At 39.0% G+C, this 22,543-nt stretch overlaps 1 protein-coding gene across 1 annotated transcript in view; it reads left to right on the plus strand.

Annotated features, from left to right (window-relative positions):
• Positions 1–21,869, plus strand: part of Cpr67B (Cuticular protein 67B) — a 37,822-nt gene extending 15,953 nt beyond the window's left edge. Inside the window, exons 2-3 of the mRNA XM_065230551.1 lie at positions 20,612–20,863; positions 20,928–21,869. Of these exons, the coding sequence (XP_065086623.1) occupies positions 20,612–20,863; positions 20,928–21,713 (1,038 nt within the window). The 3' untranslated portion in view covers positions 21,714–21,869. The remainder of the gene's footprint in view (positions 1–20,611; positions 20,864–20,927) is intronic.
• The last annotated feature ends 674 nt before the right edge of the window (positions 21,870–22,543 follow it).

A 22,543-nucleotide genomic window follows, 5' to 3' on the forward strand; every position in this document is an offset into this window, starting at 1 on the left:
TATTTTCATCTGCAGGACTTGCGTGAGAAACGTTTTTCAGGATATCCGCCACCTCTTTCACCTCTTTCTCACCTAATCTTATCTTCATTTGTGTCGCAAATTCTAGCTCATTAAGCTGGTCGCTATTCCGAACATCTGCAGTTTTCTTTCTCTTTGTTGTTTCACAACCTGCTTCTAAAGGTACAACCTTCCGTCCTGCCACACTTTTCGCATTTTCAGAAGTAGACTGAAATACTGAAATACTCGGCGTGACACTTAACAACCTTATCTTCAGCACGTTTGGTCCAGAGCTTTTGAAAAAAGTCGCACATCATTTTCACGGGTTTTCCGACACGTGCAGCCACATCCGGCATAATATTCACATTTATGGCATAACAGTGGAGTACATTCTCATAAACGCAGTTGAATTTTGATGATCGGCATCCACTCGTTTTTGACCAGAGTGACAAAAGATCACGCTTATCAATTTTAACTTATTTAAATTGAATAAAAAAAGATTATTAGCACTTGTTGTGATCTAAGGATGAATTGATAAATTTAAAAGAAATTAAGTCCTACCAGATAGTGTCATTTTACTTCAAAGTCCTGCTCTCGTAGATTCCTCTGCTGTCCGGTTTCTTTGGCAGAATTAGTCTCTATCTCCTTCTCTTGGCTTCCACAGTTCTTCTATCTTACATTTTTATATACTTTCACAATTGCTTCACGCTTGACGAAAAGCAGTGATGAGCACTATGGAAAAACACTTATCGACTCACAAGTTTAACAAAATTTGACAGATTTTTTCGTTCTTGAATCTTCAGTTTTGCCATCTGGGAAACGTTTGAAAAGAAAATGTGAAGTTCTCGCATTTTATAAGCTCTGAGAAGTGGAAATTTTGTTAATGGAGCCGGTTACTATGGAAACGAATTTATTACGCGATATAAAACACAGTATCCCCTTGTTGTAGACATGACTTTTACAAAGCCTATCAACGGGTGTTTGTTTTGATCACAACTCCCCAGTTGACGGTCGTGGAAGGACAAGTTTACCACCATTTGAAAGCTCTTTTAATGTAATTTAAGATGCATTTGACTTCATCTGCACCTTATTGCACCTAAGAAAGATACGCAAGTTCAAAATATGAGGAAAATAGAAGAAAATTTATCAATAACTCATCCTATTAAAATGATGCAGGTGTTTGCAGGTGTCAATGTTTGTATGAGAAAATGCTTACCAAAAATCCATATATTGCTCAAATTTCACCTAATCTCGAGCTTGTATTTAAAAAACTATACAACACAACTTTGTCGAAGACTGCAAATCAATTTGATCACTATACAACAAGTTACTATTCTTTCACTTTAGCTCAAGTGTTCCACTCGTACCTACAAGCTCATATATACATACTTAGAAAAAATCATGCAAATTTAAGTGCTCTGAGACTATCATATACGAGCGTCAATTTTGACATACAATTTAGTAATAACAGACGTGAAATTCAGATAAAAAATGTACTTTTCGTCGAGTAACGAACTTTTCAGTCTCGGAGCACTTAGTTTTACATGACATGTTTGTTTACATCTCATCGTTCATGTCAAAGATGGATTCCATCACATTTAAAATTAGTTATTTATACGCGTAGCAATAGGTCTAAATCAATATAATAATCGATATGCAGTCTTCGAAAAAGTTGTTCTGCATTGAATTCTCAAAATTTCCAAGATTCGGTGAAATTTGAGCAATATTTGTTTTTTGAGCAAGCAAATTAACAGGTTCGTTTTGTTTCCCATACATTTTCCCATTCATAATTTAAAATTCTCACGCAAATAGAGATCGAAATTCGTTCAAATTTGACGCCGTTTATAAGGGATGGCTTTAATTTGACGTGAAAACATTTCAAGAGCCACATGTGAAAAGGGCATATAAGCTTTTTGAAAACAAAGCTTTGAAGGCCCTTTTCTCGCCAACCGATGGTCGGGAAGGGGCGTTGGTGTCATATGGGTGACGAGAAAAGGGCATAAGAAAGTTTGTTTTCAAAAAGCTTGTATGCCCTTTTCACATGTTGTTCTTGATTTGTGTTCGAACATAGCTGGGTGTCTAGTACCTGGAAAGCTGGGAATCCTTAAGGAAGTTTATTTTTCCTGGAAAATTCTGGAAATATTTTGGAATTTTAACATTTCTCAGGGAATATTAAAATTCTGTAACAAAGTAATTCATAAGCAAATAATGCATTTTATAATGCAGTCATATTTATTTCACTAAGTGAACTTAATACGACCGGACCAGACTCATTATTAATACCATAAAAATTTTCAAATTCAGAGGGCTGAATTCTAATCTTAATGATAATTTTACTCTGAAACATTTTCAAGCATATGGAACGAAGATAAATATTGATGAAGCTGGTCATGGAACATTTATCAACATTACAGATTTAAAAAAAAAATCATCAGCCAGCCATGAAAAATCTCATGGAATCTGATTCGAATTTCTTAGGAACTAATTCCAAAAGAGTTCCGGTGAAGAACGTGAGAAAAACACCTAGTGAATTTTGTTTTCAAGGTACCCAAGTAACAATTCTGCAATCATTTGGCATCCACTCTGATTTATGATGGTTTTATAATGGCAATGAATGATCCATTTAGTTTAAATAAAGGGTGATACGGTCAAAATTTGGTCAAGGGAATACGCGTATAAATCGGTGAAATCGTTTATTTAAAAAATCAAATTAAATTTCTTTTTCAAGTTCAATTAGTATAAAATTCAGGAAAAATATTCAGTTAGGCTTCCGCTTTTCCAAATCCAAATTGCCGGATTTTCGCGATGCGCGAGCAAAATTCTGATACGCTGCTCTTCTTGCTTGGACGGCATTTTGACAACTGAATAGTGAATTCCAAAATCAAAATAGGAGCAACATTCTACACACACACACCTTCAAAATGAGGGGTGTTCAGGTTTTTTAAATGCAAAATTGAAAGAAATACGTCAAGTTGATATTGACCAAATTTTGACCGTATCACCCTTTACAGCATTTCGCAGTGTTATACGTTCCTGCTTAGTAGTTCACCTTTTCGCTGTTTTAAAAACCTTTTACAGTCTGTCGAGAAGTCAAAAACTGTTTTAAAATTAAATTTAAAGTTGTTCTCAATCCCACCATAAAACTGTTCTATAAATCAATCATAAACTTCATTAGCAATTTTTTATTAATGTCTTGATAAAATACTCTATAACCCTGTTCTATCATTATAAAAGCAATCATAAAACCATTAAGTTTTAAATTAGAGCAAATGGCATATATTGTTGCCTTTAGGCTTTTATAAGTGTATCATAAAATCTCCTCTGTTTACAAATTGAATTTTAAGGATGGATCCTCACAGTGAATAAAAACCAAATTTATGACAAGGATATATCGAAGGATAAACGAAGTTGGAAGAAAAATTCAAGCGATGCTAACGACCGAAGGGAGGTCGATTTCAGAACCAGCACGTCCGGAGGAACGGGTACAATCAACGACTGAGCATCTGGTGGAGAAGAGAGAAGTGAGCGTGGTCCTCAAATTCATAAAACATTGTCAAAACAGCCTGAAAACAGACCAGCCTTCTCCAGACCTTGCGAATAGATGAAGATCGGAATAACTTGTGTCAGTACCGACAGCAAACCACTGAAACTGTAAGTTAGCGGACACTAGTTGGTTTCCGATCCATAGCTGCGATTTTATTCGGTGAAAGGGTCATCACTTGGAAAAAATTAATTCAACTGTACATTTCTGCATCGTTTGATGGTGCACTTCCAGAACCATCCGGAAGAAGGGGATCTTTTCGGGAATTATCGAGGTTACAGCTGTGCGAAATGCGAAATGTTGTGAACACTTTCTTAGTAACTGCTTCCAAGCCATCGGGAGATAATCTCCTGGAAGAACGCTGAATCTAACAGCGCAACTATCCAAAGATAAACAAACTTTGACGTTTAACTTTTGCAGGCAACTTTGCCTCCATAAATGCTGCCATAAATCTGAACGGTTTAAGATCAAGCAAAATGGCTTTAGATAAATACAATTCAGCCTGCAAGTTTTCTTCATAAAAGCCATTTTACAACCTAAGGACGCCGGTGGTGTAGAGGTAAGCGTGATTGCCTCTCACCCCAGCAGGCCTGGGTTCAATCCCAGTCGGCGCCGCCGGGATGTTCTGAGGCATAACATCTCTGATCACGCCTTCCTTCGGATGGGAAGTAAAGCCGTTGGTCCCGGTTCATGAGTTGATGGGTCGATAGGTAGGGTCCAGGTGTGGGAGCTGCCTTCCTGGCACGTCGGTAGCATTGGTGCTCAGCACGGAAAACAAGATCGACGGAAAAAACAAACCAAAGGAAAAAAAAAAAAACCTAAGGATTTTGTTATGGATTTCTTAAAAGCAAAACAACTTTTTCACAAATGACCCATGAAAATCAACTTTTATGCCACCGCCATGTTGCAATTAGTTTGCTTGTTTTTTTACAATCTTCGATTTTCTATCTATATATCCTTGGATATAACTATATTTTGGTAAATTTAGCAATGAGCAAACATTTAAATGCGAAAATCATAAAAAACTAATCTCGTTTTTTTTTTTTTTTTTAATCTTTATTTTAGAGATTTTTAGCCTGAGGCTAGTTCATCTCTTAAAACTAATCTCGGCCTAGCTCGATCTGAAAAATAATTTATTTTATTCAATGTAAAATAATTAGTCAAATCGACGTTTTACGAGAGCGGACCTATTTTTTTCGATGTTTTCATGTACACTTCACATGACATTTAATAAGGCACTTAAAACTAGGCCACATAATGAGAACAATTGTAATAAATTTGGATATTCAACACAATTTTTATACCATCAGTTTCTATTTTAATTATTTTGATAAGATCGGATTCATAAATCCTTTTCTATCTTGATTGATGCTTTCCTAGTGGATTTAGTAAGCGGCTAGGGGAAATGGCTCGGAAAGGATTTTATTGTTGCTAAATAGCTTTTGCTGTAGTTTTCAAATGGTTCTCAATGCGTTCGTCATACAACCTTTTGCAGTAAATCAATGTTGAAGAGCTTCGAGAATACACCCTTCAGAACCTTCTTCAGGGTGGGCCAACTAGACATATTCTAGTCTTAATGAGGTTTTGGTGGATGCATTAATGACAAGATAACCTTGACCAGGGTTTTATGAATGTTGTTTTATAGTTGCTTTGTAGTATTTCATAAAACTTAAAATGTTACTTGGGTAGTTGTGATGAACCTAACTATTCTCTTAACCAAAGGTTGTTGTGTGTAGAATTTCATGGAAATTGTGAATGGAATTGAAAGGAAGCTTTATTGAAAATTCATAAGAATTACTGTGGTTAATTTCTAAGGAATTTTGAGAAAATGTGGAAGAGTTTATTACCATGGGAATATTTGGATAATAGTTAAGGGGTTGGCTCAAAGAAGGATAACAATTAAATCTGAGAATAACTCCAGGAAAATTTCAAAAATCCTAAAACCGTTCCGAGAATTTTAAAATAGTCCAGAGATCTTCAGAGAAGTTAAGAAAACTTAATTGAAAATTTGAGAACTTTAAAGAAGCCATGAGTTCATCCGGAAAGCTCCATTTATTTCAGAGCAGTACCATGAACTTCAGAAGGATTCAAGGAACTTTAAGGGTACTCTGAGATCATTAACAGAAATCAAAGAACCCAAAGACTGTACTCGAAAAAAATAATGCAACTGACAAAAAGATTACCAAAAATTCATTTAATGTCGGATATTTTTGAAACTCTCAGGGAATAAATAAACACATATTAGCTATGTTTTTGCAAAGTTGGTTTATTCAACTTCCTTCCCTACACCCAACCGGTGGATGTAAGATTCGCTTACAATTATGTGGGATTCATCACCAGAGGATGTAAGTGGAGACCGCATGAACCGAGGATGTGATAACCTAGATGCGGTCCAATGTAAGAAAATTCGAGACCGAAAAATGAAGAGTGTATTAGTGAGGTAAATTAATTATGTCGAAAAAAATAGGAAAAGGGTTGCCGACTGGACTCGAACAACGAACGTTGCGATTATCAGACATGTGCTTTCTCCACTGCTCTCTCCATGCTTCTGAATAAGGATAGCCTAAAAGCGAACAAGAAGCGCTCATTTCCTCTCACACTCGACTTCGTATGCTTTTTCTGCTGGAGAGATTCGAGGCAAGTGTGTGCGTCGTTCTACCATGTTATACATAAAAATCAAGGCAAATGCTTGCTTGTGCAGGTGAAAGCACAGACAACACGAAATAAAAAAGGCAAAAAACCATTACATCTTCTGCAAGGTCAACTTATAACATTCGTTGCGATGTTCATGAACAGAGGATGATAGGAAATGGAACTAACATTCATTGTAATAAATTTTTGGTTTGCGTGTAGGCTAAATTCCCGCACCTTAGACTTAAAGCTGCTCATCAAATCCTGTGGTGAATTTCTAGAGAACCTTCTAGGGAAGACTCAAGAATGACCGAGAAGTTCCGATTTTTTTTATTACTCACTAACGTTTTTGGGTCATTCGTGACTTGTCCGGGGGTGAGGTTTGAACTCGTGACTTTGGCGTGAGAGGTATGGATGCTAACCACTACGCCAAGGTCACCCCTTGCGTTCTGAAAATTATAGTATAATCCACATAGACTTCGGGAAACTTTAGTGAGCTTAAGAAAAATTTCAGAAACTTCACAGAAATTCCAAGAAATTCATGGAAGTCCAGCGAACTTCAGGAAAGTGTAGAGATTTTTAAGTCAATTCCAGATCATCGTCAGTAATTTAATGAGAACTTCAGGAATGCTTCGTAAACATCAAGAAGATTAGAAATCGTCAGGGCAGTCGCATTAACTTCACACACATTTTAATACCTTAGATTTTTTCCTAGTTCCAATAAATGCTGATAATTCCAAGGAAGTAATCATAATCAAACTGCAAGGGCGTAAGGGAAGTTCAAAAAATAAATAAATTATGGAACATTTTGGAAATTTCAGGGGAGCTTAAAGAACTTCATGGCGGTTTCATTTGCTTTAGGAAAACTGCAGAAACTTTTAAGAAGTTCTTAGAACTTCAGGAATATCCAGAGGACTTCAGGGAAGTCATGAGCATTCCAGTGATGTCAAGAGAACTAAAGGGAAATTTTGGATTCCAAGTACCTCTACTCCTACCAAGCAACCCCCTAGATCTTTGGGGGGCTACATAGATCTTATGGGCAGTTCCAATATCTTCAGGGAAGTTCTGAGAACTGCATGAAATTCCAGACTTTCGGAAAAGTTTTAAAAGTAAGCGTTAGTACCGATAAATTCAGAACAGTTCCATAAACTTCAGAAACAGTTCAAGAATTCTAAAATAATTCCGATAATTTCAAAGTAGTCCAGAGATCTCTAGAGAACTTAAGAATACTTCATTGAAAATTTGGAAACTTCAGGGAAGCCCAGATTTCATCAGGAAAGTTTAATGGAGTATTTGGACAGTTTCATTTGTTTCAGGGCAGTAATGATGATGATGATGGTCCCACCTCTTACCCCTACAAAGGTTTGAGCTGGACGATTTATCTTTAAGATAATCAAATATGATAATTTAACCAGGTTTGCAAAGAACTGGTTACAGTTACAGATATAAATTCCCTCTAAAGTTTACAGTTGCTTCAGAGCGATATAAATGTGGAAAAGCTCAGGTGTTTCAAAAACTTCTGGAGGATTCAGGAAACTTTAGGGATGCTCCGAGATCAAATCAAATAACCTATATGGTAAATTTGAGAATATCGGGAATGATCAATAAATTCCAAAAATTATAGTATAGACCATACAACTTCAGAGAAGTTTAGTGAACACAGAAATTCCAAGAAGTTCACGGAAGTCCAGCAAACATCAGGGAAGTGTAGAGTGTTCGGTCAATTCCAGATCATCATCAGTAAATTAGTGAAAACTTCAGGAATGCTTCGTGAACTTCAAGAAAAAATAGAAATCGTCAGGGCAGTCTCATTAACTTCACAAATAATCCTTAGAACTTTGAAGATGTTCTGAGGAGTTATAATTCAGAATTTGGTTCAGAAAAACTGCAGAAGCTTCTAAGAAGATCTGAGAACTTCAGGAATTTCCATAGAACTTCAGAGATGTAGAGAGAACTTAAAGAAAATTGTGGATTCCTAGTACGTAGCTAGGTCTAGAGATCTTTGGGGCATTGTAGTGATCTCATTGGCAGTTACAATAACTTTAGGGAAGTTCTGAGAACTGCAGGAAGTTTTAGACTTTCGGGGAAGTTTTAAGCGTCAAAGTTAGTTCTGTAATCATAAGTATAAATTCAGAACAGTTCCATAAACTTCAGGGAACCCTAAACAAGTTTAGAGAATTTCAAAGTAGCCCAGAAATCTTAAGAATACTTCATTGAACATTTTGGGACTTCAAATAAGCCCTGAGATCATCAGGAAAGTTTAATGGACTTTTAGGAGAGTTCCAATTATGTCAGGGTAGTACCAATTTGACATGACCGTACTACATATGATTTTGTAGCATATAGTCCCTAAACGCACTTGTCAAATGCTTTGAACGTAATGCACAATTTTTTTGTTTATTAATTTATTTGATAAGGCTCAATCGAATTAAATTTACAGAGCCATACATTCTTTTTCACTATACAAAACATGGTGCACACTTTATCTTCCAAGCCTCCTCCAGCGGCGCCGGTGGTGTAGTGATAAGCGTGATTACCTCTCACCTCAGCAGGCCTGGGTTCAATCCCAGTTGGCGCCGCCGGGATGTTCTGAGGGAAGTAAAGCCGTTGGTCCATGGTTCATGAGTTGACGGGTCGATAGGTAGGGTCCAGGTGTGAGAGCTGCCTTCCTGGCGTCGGTAGCATTGGTGCTCAGCACGGAAAACAAGATCGACGGAAAACAAATCAAGGAAAAAAAATAAACCTCTTCCATCAGAACGAGATCCGCTTCCAATGGTTTCATTGTATGGTAGTATCGCCAACGGGGAGCAGAGCGCTTTCATTGTATCAATGGACGCAAAATGTGGTCATCACTCACACACTCATCGCGAAACAGTTGCTTTCCAAAGTCGGTGACGCATCGACCGAAAGCACTGCTGATGAAGAACAATGAGGAGGACTACACAATGGTTGCTGCCGAGTTAACAGACGATCGCGTGACACACATCGATACACGTGATTAATTGCTTTTGGTATTTTTTGAAGTTAGTGAAATTAGGGTGATCCCTATGATTATTGACTATCAACTTTATAATTTTTTTTAGTTAGACCAGCGCAAAGTTGTAGAACAATTCATTTAAAGTAACTTTGTTGTAGATACACATTTTCTGTCGGAGCAGGACATTTTTTCCGAATGACGTTTTGCCGAAGGTCATTTCGGAAAGGAAAAAGCCATTTCGTATGGTTTTGAACTTTTCTCAAAACTCAGTAAATTTTGAAATCAGTCTCGAGAAAAAGATTATTAAGGTTCGATTTTTAACCTGGCAAGCTATTCAAACGTAATGCTTCCTTCGTCTGATTTCAGAAATTTTCAAATAATAGATATTTTTAATTTATATGAATAGCATAGCATAGCATAAAACAGGTTGCACAACGTCGTAGGTTGTACGAGCTCCAAACTGTTGTTAAGAAGGAGACCAACCTTCATCCGTTGCTGTTAGATAGTAATTTGTGATTAAATACTACCTCTTAGATAAAAGATGTGTCTCCCTCTAACAGACCAGAGCTGTCCTGGCCACGTCCTTGCATCTGGTGGGGAAAGGGGAGGAATGTTAGTCCGACACTTACTTAAGAGAGATGGAGAGAACTCTACGACCCCTCACGGGAGGGTGGATTTTTGTTAGTAGGGAGGGTACCCAAGTATCAATTTTGGTTTTATGAGGGTTCTGTAGATCATGATTTAGACTTGTAGAATGCTATAAAACCTCGATAAAACCTGCAATGTTACTTGGGTAAGCCATAGGATACGCCGAGCGATGCTGGCAATCGTTATATCAAGCATTTAATAAATAGAAGCTGTAAGTAGTTTATCGGTCCGTTGTTGCTACCCATTACCTAAACATATTATTCAAAGTAGTCTTCAGATTTTGGAAATAAGAAACGTTATCAGCTCGATCCGGTTGCTTCTTTGTGCCTGAAAATGTTTGTTGATCCTAAACATATGCACAATTCATTCTGATCGGTAGGAGGTTCTCATAAGTAAAAGGTTATTAATAGTATGTGGAATTGTAGATTAGAATGAAGATTCGCCCTTGGCCTAACTCCCACTGTCTGGCAGTGGCATTATGGATAAAATCTGCCTGCAATCATTGCTTATGAATACAAGAAGCTTGAACCCGGGAATTAGAAGGCGACAGCTCTACCGCAGCTACAATAGCCCATTTCAAGAACGCAAACATTTCGAAGCTATTTTCACACATGATAAGCCCCGCTCCAATACATTATCGATGCAAATATACACGCATTGATAATGTATTGAAACTTTCATTCAACCAGTAGTGTAATACTTGATTGACGCGTATTTAGTAAGTTTTGAAATGATCGTCTTGAATAAGGTGGATATTTCCTATCGACGACAGAGGAACGAAAAGGTAAATAAATTTAGCTGAGCGTAACTACGCGTAGGTTAGAACAGTCGGCACCACATGCAACGGATTAGAATTTGAAAATTTTCACTTAATGCACTTCTCAACATCACTTCTGAACTTTCAAATTAACACTTTTTAAAAATGAAATTGTAAATTTATTACATTTTCACTAGAACGAGAACGACGCAGAAAAACAAAAAAAAAACAGATATTTCTGATTTATACGAATGCTTCCTTATGACCAGTTCTTTCGAGCTGTACTGATTTCGGCGAAACATCCTTCGGCGAAACGTCCTTCGGCGAAACGTCCTTCGGCGAAACGTCCTTCGGCGAAACGTCCTTCGGCGAAACGTCCTTCGGCGAAACGTCCTTCGGCGAAACGTCCTTCGGCGAAACGTCCTTCGGCGAAACGTCCTTCGGCGAAACGTCCTTCGGCGAAACGTCCTTCGGCGAAACGGTCTTCAGCTAAACGTCCTTCGGCGAAACGTAATTCGGCGAAACGACCTTCGGTGAAATGACACAGCCCCTTTTCTATATGTAATGGTTCTCGTTTTACACTAATTTTAAAAAGTAACTAAAAATCATTTGCACCCTAAGTCAACAAGAAATCATTACTTTTACCACCTTTTTCAATGTCATCAAATATTTATTTGACCATACACCGTTTCAAGTTAACCATCTATCGCTGTGAGATATAATCACCCATCAATAATACAACAATAATCACAATCCAATTTGGCCCACAACAATCTGCCAGCAGAACCCTCTAGGCAGCTCTGCGTGTGATGGCACCCAAATCGTAGAGTTGCACAAAACGAAATTCTAATCACGTTCACACCAAACTTGGCTACGGTGCTAGTGACCGCAGCACACTAGGTACTGGTGGCGCATTGTGAAAATGAAATTTCGGCTTGGCCATCGCAACCGAGCTTGTGACCTTTTTTAAAGCCACTACGAAGGTTTGCTTGGTGGCACTGGGGGAAGAAAATTTTGCACGATTTTGTTTTGTTTTTGCTAATTGACTTTGACTAGACTGATTGAAATTCCATTGGCGTCCTATTAGGGGAAATACTAAGATGATTCAAATTATTTGACTCAATTCGAGTGGATTAGAATTCAGTCGATCGATGGTTGAATTAGGTGCGATTCATGCTAAAGTGGGTCGTCGCAATTTCACTTGTTGGTAGGTACAGTGCAAAGTTGTTCTAGATTTGAGCTTTCGGCAGAAATCAAGCCAACGGTGGTTACCGTAGCGAAGCGTGTGGCATTCAAATTGCCTTATTTAACCAACAGACGACACACGACTGAGGTGTGCATTTTTAAACTACTTATTGATAACTGTTTTTTTTTTCTTCTGCCAAACTGGTTTCAAATGCGCATCGGTTTAGAATGTTCCATCGTTTCTTAATCAGAATAAATTTCGTGCATATTAATAATACGTAAAAACATCCGAGGGGAAATATATTTCATTTCGCTTCTGAGAAGAGAAACCTGACGCAAGCCGAGCAGAACAAACACATTCCGATAACGATATACGACGACGCGATGATGTTAGAAGTTTATGCTAATTTTCTGCGAATCTGACCATTTGAAAAAGTGGAAGATTATTTTCGCCTCAAACATAAAAAAGCCAGAATCCGGTTCATCTGGTGGAGGGTGAAATAATGGGTTAGATCACCTTTCTCTGCGCTGGAACCTGACGTCTCGGGATCAGGTTTGGTCAGTTTATTTTAAAATCATGGTGCGGATCTGGTTTTGGGATTTTGTAACAAATCGGTCGATACGCGTGAATTTTTATGCAGATTTCAAGATCAATGTTTTTCGAATCACAATCAACATAGGGAATGGATTTTTTTTTTCATTAATACGGGAATCCTAGTTTGAATATAGCTATGGATGTTAGTATGATCCAATTTCAAAACAGAAAGATAACGGCTTGACATTCCTTTTTTTGTGATGAAGAATCAAACGGGACAGACACGATCTCGCTGGCGCCGGTGTCCATTTCCATAAGAAGTTCAATAATTGCTGCTTATGCACTATGGGAAATCAGGCGGACAAAAATAAGAAAATTTACTTTTTCTTACTCAGATTCTGGAATACTCTATCAATTGTAAACACTTTGCCCAAGAAGTTCCCAAAATTTCAGGTGTCTACAATTTGTAGTTTCAGAGATATTCAACTTGAAAATTGAAAAAATGCTGAAATCATACAATTTTTGATTTAAAAACAAGCCCACATTAAAATATAATTTTATAATGTACTTAACAGTTATTCCTATGTTCTTACATACCATTAGAAAGCATATGGAAAGAGCTTTCAATGAAAATGCAATATAATACGATGTAATAATATAAAAAAAAAAAAAAAATGATGAAAATAGCAAGAAACATATCAAAATTTATTTTTTGTTGGTCAGCCAGTTTTTCCCCAAACATTCCCAGGTCATTTTATGCTCCATGGTCGAGTTTTATGTGTATTTTATTAAGTTAAAAAAAAAAAAAATCACGCGGAAATTTGCGCCATTTGAAAATAGAGCGCTTTCAAAAATTTGATAAGATAAGCTGATTTTCGTGTAATAACATTATTTTCGAATAAAATAGGGGAATTTACATGTTCTCGTCAGTCTAAGCAGTGTGCATGCTTCTTTTTACATTGTCTCGTTCTCATGTACGCAACTAAAGACCTTGTTTGTTTATATTCTTTTGCTGCCTGCTGATTTATGTATTCCAATCGACCCTATTGTCCAAAACTTCCCAAGTGAATGTGACAATTATTGGCAGCTTCTTTTCCTTCAGCCGCCTTACCATTTGATTTACGTGTTAACCGGTTATCCTATTATCGGCACCTCTAAATGAGCTACATTATGTAAAAATCTGGCATGACAAATTTGTTCAGACATCAAAATGTAATCAGTTCGTAGCTGATTAACCAAGGAATCGTTTAATACATCTTACAAGATGTTCTGCTGTGCAATTACCGTTTAAAAATTGGTTGCCGAGAAAAGTTGTAGGTGCCGAAGCCAACATTTACCTTATTTTAAATTTTCACGATGTTATATTGAAATTGTTGTTGAACAACGGACCTAATTTAAATGTTGATATAAAAAGCAAAACAACATGACTATTAACACTTCGAATACGGTGGGTAAAAAACTTTACGCCTACTACGAAGCCTCCGAAAATGTGTAACGGCAAGTTTGCAATGGCACAACTTAGCCATTTCTTAATGAATTTCAAAAATTGTGGTACCTTTAGAATTCCTAGGGTTTCTAGATGATTTTGATTGCAAAAAACTCGGAAATAGAGTTGTCTACTTTTTTAAAAAGCGAAAAGAGTTGTTACACGTTTTTTTGAAAGGTGTGTTTGTAGGGTTTTGCAAGTGGCGCAAGATCTGTAATTTAGATTAATGGGCACAAATGTTCACAATTAGCCAGAATACAGTCATGGTTCCTATATATGGATCCTGGAGACAACGGAACGGTCCTCGAAAAATTAGGAACATCCGTAAAAATGGTCAATCCATGATCCTGCTCCTAGACCTCTGCGGTTTTTTTTGAAAACATTAGGAACTGTGATACAAAAAAATATTTGGGGTCGTGACATAAACATGTACCTGCATGTCCATAGGACCGTCCTCCGGAAGATCCGGAACATCCGTAAAAGTGGACAATCCATTAAACTGATCCTAGAGCTTCGTGTTTTTTTTAACTTTAGGATCTGTGATATAAGAATGAATTTGGGTCATGGACCCAGATGGTCATGGGACCGTCCTCCGGAAGATCCGGAACATCCGTAAAAGTAGTAAATCCACGATCTTGATCCTAGAGCTCCGCGTTTTTTTTATAAACATTAGGAACTGTGATGATAGAAAGAATTTGGGTTTGTGACATAAACATGAAACTGGATGGTCCTATGGACCTCCGGAAGATCCGGAACATCCGTAATAGTGATCAATCCATGAAACTGATCCTAGAGCTACGCGTTACTAAAACACTAAGAACTGTGATGATAGAATGAATTTGGGGTTGTGACATAAACATGGACCTTGATGGGTATGGCACCGTCCTCCGAAAGATCCGGAACATCCGTGAAAGTGGAAAATTCACGAAACTGATCCTAGAGCTCCGTGGTTTTCTTGAAAACGTTAGGAACTGCGATATTAGAATGAATTTGGGATCGTGACATAAACATGGACCCAGATGGCCATCGGACCGTCCTCCGCAAGATCCGAAAATTCCGTAAAAGTGGTCATTGAATAAAACTGACCCTAAAGCTCCACGGTTTTTTGGAAATCACTTGGAACTGTCATATATAAATTAATTTGCGGTCGTGACATAAACATGTACCTAGAAGGCCATGGGACCATCCTCCGCAAGATCTAGAACATCTTTAAAAATGGTCAATCCTCGAAACTGATCCTAGAGTTCTACGGTTTTTTCGAAAGCATGTGGAACTGCGATATAAGAAAGAATTCGTAATACGTACCGAAGACGAACCAGCCCAGGGCTGAAAGTCTCCTTAATGAAGAAAAAAAAAACACGGACTTGGATGGCCATAGGACCGTCCTCCGGAAGATACGGAACATCCGTAAAAGTGATCCAGAGGTTTCTTATATCACAGTGTTTAAAAAAGAACTGCAGAGCTCTAGGATCAATTTCACAGTATGATAAATTTACGGATGTTCCGGATCTTTTGAAGGACAGCCTCATGGCCATCCGGATCCATGTTTATGTCACGACCCTAAATTCTATCTTAAATCGCAGTCCAAGAGTTTTCGAAAAAAAAAAACCACGGTTTTTTTTCACAGTTTCATCGATGATCCACTTTTACGGATGATCAGGATCTTCTGGAGGACGTTCCAATGGCCATGTCTCGACCCTAAATTCTTTCATATATCACAGTTAGAAGTGTTTTCGACAAAACTACGGAGCTCTAGAAACAGTATCATGGATGGACCATTTTTACGGATCTTCCGGACGACTGTCCCATGGTCGTTCGGTTCCATGTTTATGTTAAGACTCCAAATTCATTCTAATATCACAGTTCCACGGTTTTTCGTTCTTGGATCAATTTTATGGCTTGCAATCGGGCTAAGGCCTTATTGTCCTCTGCTGTCCGAAGAAGTCGTATCAACTCTACTCGATCCATGGCCAGACTTTGCCAGCCTCGTAGTCTGCGAAGGGTCCGCAGGTCACCTTCTACTTGGTCGATCCACCTTGCCCTCTGCGCGCCTCTTCTTCTTGTTCCTATTGGGGCGCTTTCGAGAACCATTTTCACTGCGTCGTCGTGCGACATTCTTACGACATACCCAGCCTACCGTAGTCGCCCAATTTTTGCAATGTGAACGATGGATGGTTCTCCCAGCAGCTGGTGCCATTCGTGGTTCATTCGCTTCCTCCACGTTCCGTCATCCAAGGGCGCGTTTGTCCTCCACGAGCATAGTCACGGTCTCGTGGCTGTAGACGACCACCGGTCTAATCAGCGTCTTTTAGATAGTCAACTTCGTGGCGAATTTTATTCGACCGGAGCGTCCTCCAGAGTCCAAAGTAGGCACGATTCCCTGCCATAATAGGTCTTTGAAATTCTCTGCTGGTATCATTTTCGACGGTCACCAGTGAGCCCAAATACACGAACTCATCGACCACCTCGATTTCGTCACCGTCAATCTGAACTCGGGGTGGGAGGCTAACATTGTTTTCCCTAGAACCTCTTCCTTTCATGTATTTTGTGTTGGTTGGAAATGCTAACATGACTTTTTTCGCCTGTAGACTTGGAGACATACTTCAAGTCTCCGCGAGTACATCGTACGGGTTAGGCAAAAGATGTGCGTCTAATTTAAAAAAAACTGTCGCATTAATGGCCCTTCGCTCATTTTCAACTTCTATTCAATTTTCATACTGCCGTACTCTAACGGAACTATCCACCTACTCGCTTCTAAAGATCATTCTCTAGCTAATAAATTATCACACTAAAGCTTCATGTTAGCATTTCCAACCAACTCTGAAAACGCTAACTTCGCGTATGAAGTAGATAACATAAAAACACTTTGAATGTATTTTGTGTATAATGTGTTGATGGCAAGTAACATCCACCTAGCTTCAGCCTTCGTCTCAAAGTTCCGTGTCATGATGTCGATGTCATCGGCGAAGCCAAGAAGCTGGATGGACTTTCTGAAAATGCATAATCTGCCATAGCTGATCACGATCGATTGTGTCGTATGCGGATTTGAAATCGATGAACAAATGATGTGTAAGCAAGTTGTATTTGTGGCATTTCTGCAGAACCTGCCGAATCGCGAATATGAACCCATGAATCCCTGCTGGTATTGCCCAAGAAATCTCTTGCAAATGGTGACAGGCGGCGGCGTATAATTTGGGAGAGTACCTTGTAAGCGGCGCTCAGCAGTGTGATCGCACGGTAGTTGCAGCAATCCAACTTGTCGCCCTTTTTGTAGATTGGGCATACAACACCTTGCTTCACTCCTCCGGTAATATCCCCTCCTCCCAAATCTTGGCAATTACCCAGTACAGCGCTCTAGCCAGTGCTTCACAGCCGTATTTTAATAGCTCACTTGGTTGTTGATCTACACCAGTTGCTTTGTTGTTCTTCAGTCGACCGATCTCCTCCTCAACTTCTTGAAGATCAGGGGCCAGTAGCCTGTCGTCTTCTGCACGTGCTCCAAGGTCTGTTACCGTGCCACCTTTGTTTTCTGCTGCATCACCGTTGAGGTGCTCGTCATAGTAATGCTTCCACCTCTCAATGTTATGGAGTGACCATTTTACGGATGTTGTTGATCTTCCGGACGACGGTCCCATGGCTATCTAGGTACATGTTTAAGTCACGATCACAAATTCATTCTTATATCACAGTTCCTAATGTTTTTGGAAAAAAACTGCGGAGCTTTAGTATCAGTTTCATTGATTAACCTCTTTTACGGATGTTCTGGACTTATCAGAGGATGGCCCCATGGCCATTTGGGTCCATGTTTATGTCGTGACCCCAACATATTTCTTATATCGCAGTTCCTCATGCTTTCGACAAAACCGTAGAACTCTAGGATCAGTTTCGAGGATTGACCATTTTTAAAGATGTTCTAGATCTTGCGGAGGACGGTCCCATGGCCTTCTGGGTACATGTTTATGTCACGACTGCAAATTAATTTATATATGACAGTTCCAAGTGTTTTCGAAAAAAAAACCGTGGAGCTCTAGGAGCAGTTCCATACATTGACCACTTTTATGGATTTTTCGGATCTTCCGAACGACGTTCCGATGGCCATCTGGGTCCATGTTTATGTCACGATCCCAAAATCATTCTATCATCACAGTTCCTAACGTTTTCAAGAAAACCACGGAGCTCTAGGATCAGTTTCGTGAATTTTCCACTTACACGGATGTTCCGGATCTTCCAGAGGACGGTCTCATGGCCATCAAGGTCCATGTTTATGTCACAAGCCTAAATTATTTCTATCATAACAGTTCTTTATGTTTTCAAGAAAACCACGGAGCTCTAGGATCAGGATCGTGGATTTACCACTTTTACGGATGTTCCGGATCTTCCGCAGAACGGTCCTATGGACATCCAGGTTCATGTTTATGTCACAAGCCCAAATTCTTTCTATCATCACAGTTCCTAATGTTTATAAAAAAACGCGTAGCTCTAAGATCAGGATCGTGGATTTATCACTTTCACGGATGTTCCGGATCTTCCGCTGGACGATCCGATGGCCATCTCGGTCCATGACCCAAATTCATTCTTATATCATAGATCCTAATGTTAAAAAAACGCGTAGCTCTAGGATCAGTTTCATGGATTGATCACTTTAACGGATGTTCCGGATCTTCCGGAGGACGGTCCTATGGACATCCGGGTTCATGTTTATGTCACTAGCCCAAATTATTACTATCATCACAGTTCCTAATGTTTATAAAAAAAAACGCGGAGCTCTAGGATCAGGATCGTGGATTTACTACTTTTACGGATGTTCCGGATCTTCCGGAGGACGGTCCCATGACCATCTGGGTCCATGACCCAAATTCATTCTTATATCACAGATCCTAATGTTAAAAAAAAGAAGCTCTAGGATCAGTTTCATGGATTGTCCACTTTTACGGATGTTCCGGATCTTCCGGAGGACGGTCCCATGACCATACATGTTTATGTCACGACCCCAAATATTTTTTTTTGTATCACAGTTCCTAATGTTTTCAAAAAAACTGCAGAGGTCTAGGATCAGGATCATGGATTGACCATTTTTACGGATATTCCGAATTTTTCGAGGACCGTTCCGTTGTCTCCGAGATCCATATATAGGAACCATGACTGTATTCTGGCTAATTGTGAACATTTGTGCCCATTAATCTAAATTACAGATCTTGCACCACTTGCAAAACCCTACAAACACACCTTTCAAAAAAACGTGTAACAACTCTTTTCGCTTTTTAAAAAAGTAGACGACTCTATTTCCGAGTTTGCCATCAAAATCATCTAGAAACCCTTGGAATTCTAAAGGTACCACAATTTTTGAAATTCATTAAGAAATGGCTAAGTTGTGCCATTGCAAACTTGCCGTTACACGTTTTTCGGAGGCATCGTATTCGGAGTGTTAAGAATGTTTTGTGATGGTGCTTATATTATCAGTTATATTTATAACTGTTATTTGTGGGCTTTATTATGTATCAAAAGTCAGCATCTGCTACCCAGTATTCCTACTTATCGTTCAAGACTTGTTGAAGCTATCTATATTTCTCATTGAGTTCAGAATCGTAAATAAATTGTTATGGGCTGTTTCTAGTTTCATTGAATACGGTTAAACACAAGTGTGCACACTTAATAGAACTATTTTTTCACTTTTTGATGTAAAGTTAACGCATAGCGAAAACGTTCAAAAGGCCTTCAAGTATATTTGTGAAAAATAGCATATCCACGTGAAAAAGCAAACATGACTGCAGGATAAAATTTACAAACTCTTCAGTAAATACAAGTAGAAGTGGAGTCAATCTCAACGAAAAAAAAAGAGAGATTTGATTCAGATCATCGGAGTTGGCTCGAATCTAGTTTTGCCATCAAGGAATTCATCGAAGAGGAGCAGAACGTTCCTTCAACATCAAAACGAGGGAGACCTTCAAAGCAGTTTGTAGTAAATCCAAAGGTGGACATCGAGAAAAACTGCCTAAATATAATCGACGGGACTTTAATCTGGTTAAGGTCCAATGACCTTATTAAAAACCAAGAACATTATAAGAAAATATACTCGCAGTTATATTATTTCTTTGATTACAAAGCATTGGGCTGATAACTGAAATATAATGGGCAGTGTTTTTGGCTTATCATACTATCATATGCTTTCATATGCTTTCATAACAACGAGTGATAACAACATTAGTATGGGTTGATAACTAAATTAGCTATGCGATAACAACTCAAAACAAAATTATATCTAACATCACAAGGCTTGAGTTCAAGATGATTTCATGTTGTTATTTTACTTTGATCGGGACTGGTAACGGATGAAGCTATATCTTCCTTTTAATAATATTTTTTAATTCATACCAGCTACGATATTGTGCAACTAGTCTATGCTAATACTGATGGGTGTGCCTCTCAAGAATCGAATGTTTCAGAACCGATGCTCTAAATTACAAATTTTCTCAGCCTTATAAATTACAATTACAGCTGCTTAACTTTTGACGACCAATGTAAACAAATCTGGTCCAAGTGAATCGAGTCTTTTTTAAGATCATAATTTCCATCTTATCTTCTCGATTGACGTTTCCGTTATCTATTCACCTTGTTTTGTATTTGATTCCGCATTAGTTTAATTTATTCACAGAGTTTATTTCTTACCCACCTGATTGACAGGCATGCGCAAACTAGTTGCTACCCTTCCGAATAAACTGTTGTGACTTCCAGTCCGAATTAATCAATTGTCCTGACGATAATCCCCCAAACATTATCACAAACCAGTTCATCTACTGAAATAACCATTCTCGCATTCCGTTTCTGATTATGTTTCCCTTCTACCGCCAATCTAGGTCACCGCACCGGCACTGCTGCTGGCCGGTCGCATACAGCTGGTTAACCTAGCCCCCGAGGAAGCTCAACGATTTATCACCCAGCAAAGTTTGGATCTGCGCTACGCCAAAAAGTTGGGCGAACACCCGCTGGGATACTTCCGAAACATCCAGGATCCAACCGAGGCCAAGTTCTACCACAATGGGCGGCTGATCGACAATCCCGAGGACTACGTCGAGGAATCCTACGAAGCGTCGCAGTTCCATGGACAGGTTTGTCGCTTGCCTCTCGTTGTTGGCGATTTTTAATCTAATTATTTTAACTTTCAATCATCAGGATGGCCTTGGCCGAGCCATGTTTGGCTACAACGATCACAACCAGGCCCGATTGGAGGCTCGCAACGCCAACGGAGAAGTTCGTGGCTCATACCAGTACATGGATCCGAACGGTCAGGAAATCGTCGTTCAGTACTGGTCCGACAGCCTGGGATTCCATCAGTTTGATAACCGTCCGGAGGTTGTGCTGGAACCGGTTACGGATACTCCGGAGGTTCGGGAAGCCCGTATTGCACACATGAAGGCATGGGAAGAAGCCGCGAACCTCGTTCGATCGGGTAAGCCTGCAACCAGCGTCAACAACAAGCCCATTCAGAACACCGTTGATGAAGAGGACGATGAAATCGTGGGAGCCTTGTCGAACCAACATCAGAGTTTGGCCCGATACCCCAGCCTGCCGTACACGGATCACATTTCTCCGGATTCGGCTCCTGCTGCCTCCAACGATGCGGTGGTCATTGAAGCCCAGCGAAATCTCAAGAAGCGACAGAACGAGGAATCCGCTCAGGGAGCTACCAATGAGGAAGAGGAGCCACAGTACGACCCAAAGGGATTCTTCTACAGCTTCGAGTACCCAGTGTATACAATCGCACAATCCGAAGCCGCTCGAGCTCGGTCGCAGAAAGTCAAACGATCAACGCCGTTCAGCGAGACCAAAGTCGTTGAGGAAACTCCAGTCGAAGACAACCGAGTATCGTTGAAGGCCGTCCAGACCGGAGAACAGCTTGTTGCAGCGGTTCATGATGTGCAGGTGTCCCCCAAGCAGCCAAGCAGCCAAGCAGTATAATTGATTGATCACCCCCGTCTCTAATTGCCATTTTTTTGCGTTAGACAAAAATAAAAAGCAGACCGATCTCCCTTCACGCAAAAGTCCGAAATCGATAACCAACAAACGAAGAGTCGATGATGAATGTACAAGCCAATGTAAAAAATGAACGAAAAAGAAATGAATAAGACTTGAATAAAGTACACTGCGGATGACAAACAAAAAAATAATACTCAATCCAACAGACAATAAAGCGAAACTTAAAAAAAAAACCATCAATCGAGTGATCTTTGTTTGTTGTATGTAGTCCCGTAAATCATGTGGTTCTGGTTTTGGTAATTTTGTTGATATGCTCTCTTTTCTGGAGGAATATTTGCTTTGCACTTGAAAGAATGGCATTTCAAAAAGAGCACAAGCATGAGCTGCGCTGTTTGGGTTTAAATATTTGTATTTTACCAATTTGAGGATCCAAATGTGCGCCCATCGATTAGGTGGAATTCTGAGAATAATTAATTGAAGTCGATTTAGAATGCAAATGTGGAACCGCATTGCTCACATCGATAGCTCTTAGCTGAGATTTGTTTGATGCATTGTGCAATTTTGACCATATTCTGTTTCATTTGGTAAAATAGATTTGGGTGAATGCTTGAATGAAATCATGTTTATCTCAAAATTGATCGTACAGCTGTACTTAAATTTAAGAAAAACGGTTCTAAAAGCACAAGTTAAAAAGGTACGTAGATCTATTATTGGCTCAGTATTGATCATATTTGGTTGAGTTTACAAAAAGTTAGAGCAATTTAAGAAAAATGCCTTATTCTTGAAAAACCATATTTACTCCAATTAAAATA

This window comes from Ochlerotatus camptorhynchus, unplaced genomic scaffold, assembly GCF_037179485.1.
Source record: "Ochlerotatus camptorhynchus isolate MF236.1 unplaced genomic scaffold, CSIRO-AGI_Acam_v1.1 ptg000330l, whole genome shotgun sequence".
In the NCBI taxonomy this organism is placed as follows: Eukaryota; Metazoa; Arthropoda; class Insecta; order Diptera; family Culicidae; genus Ochlerotatus; species Ochlerotatus camptorhynchus.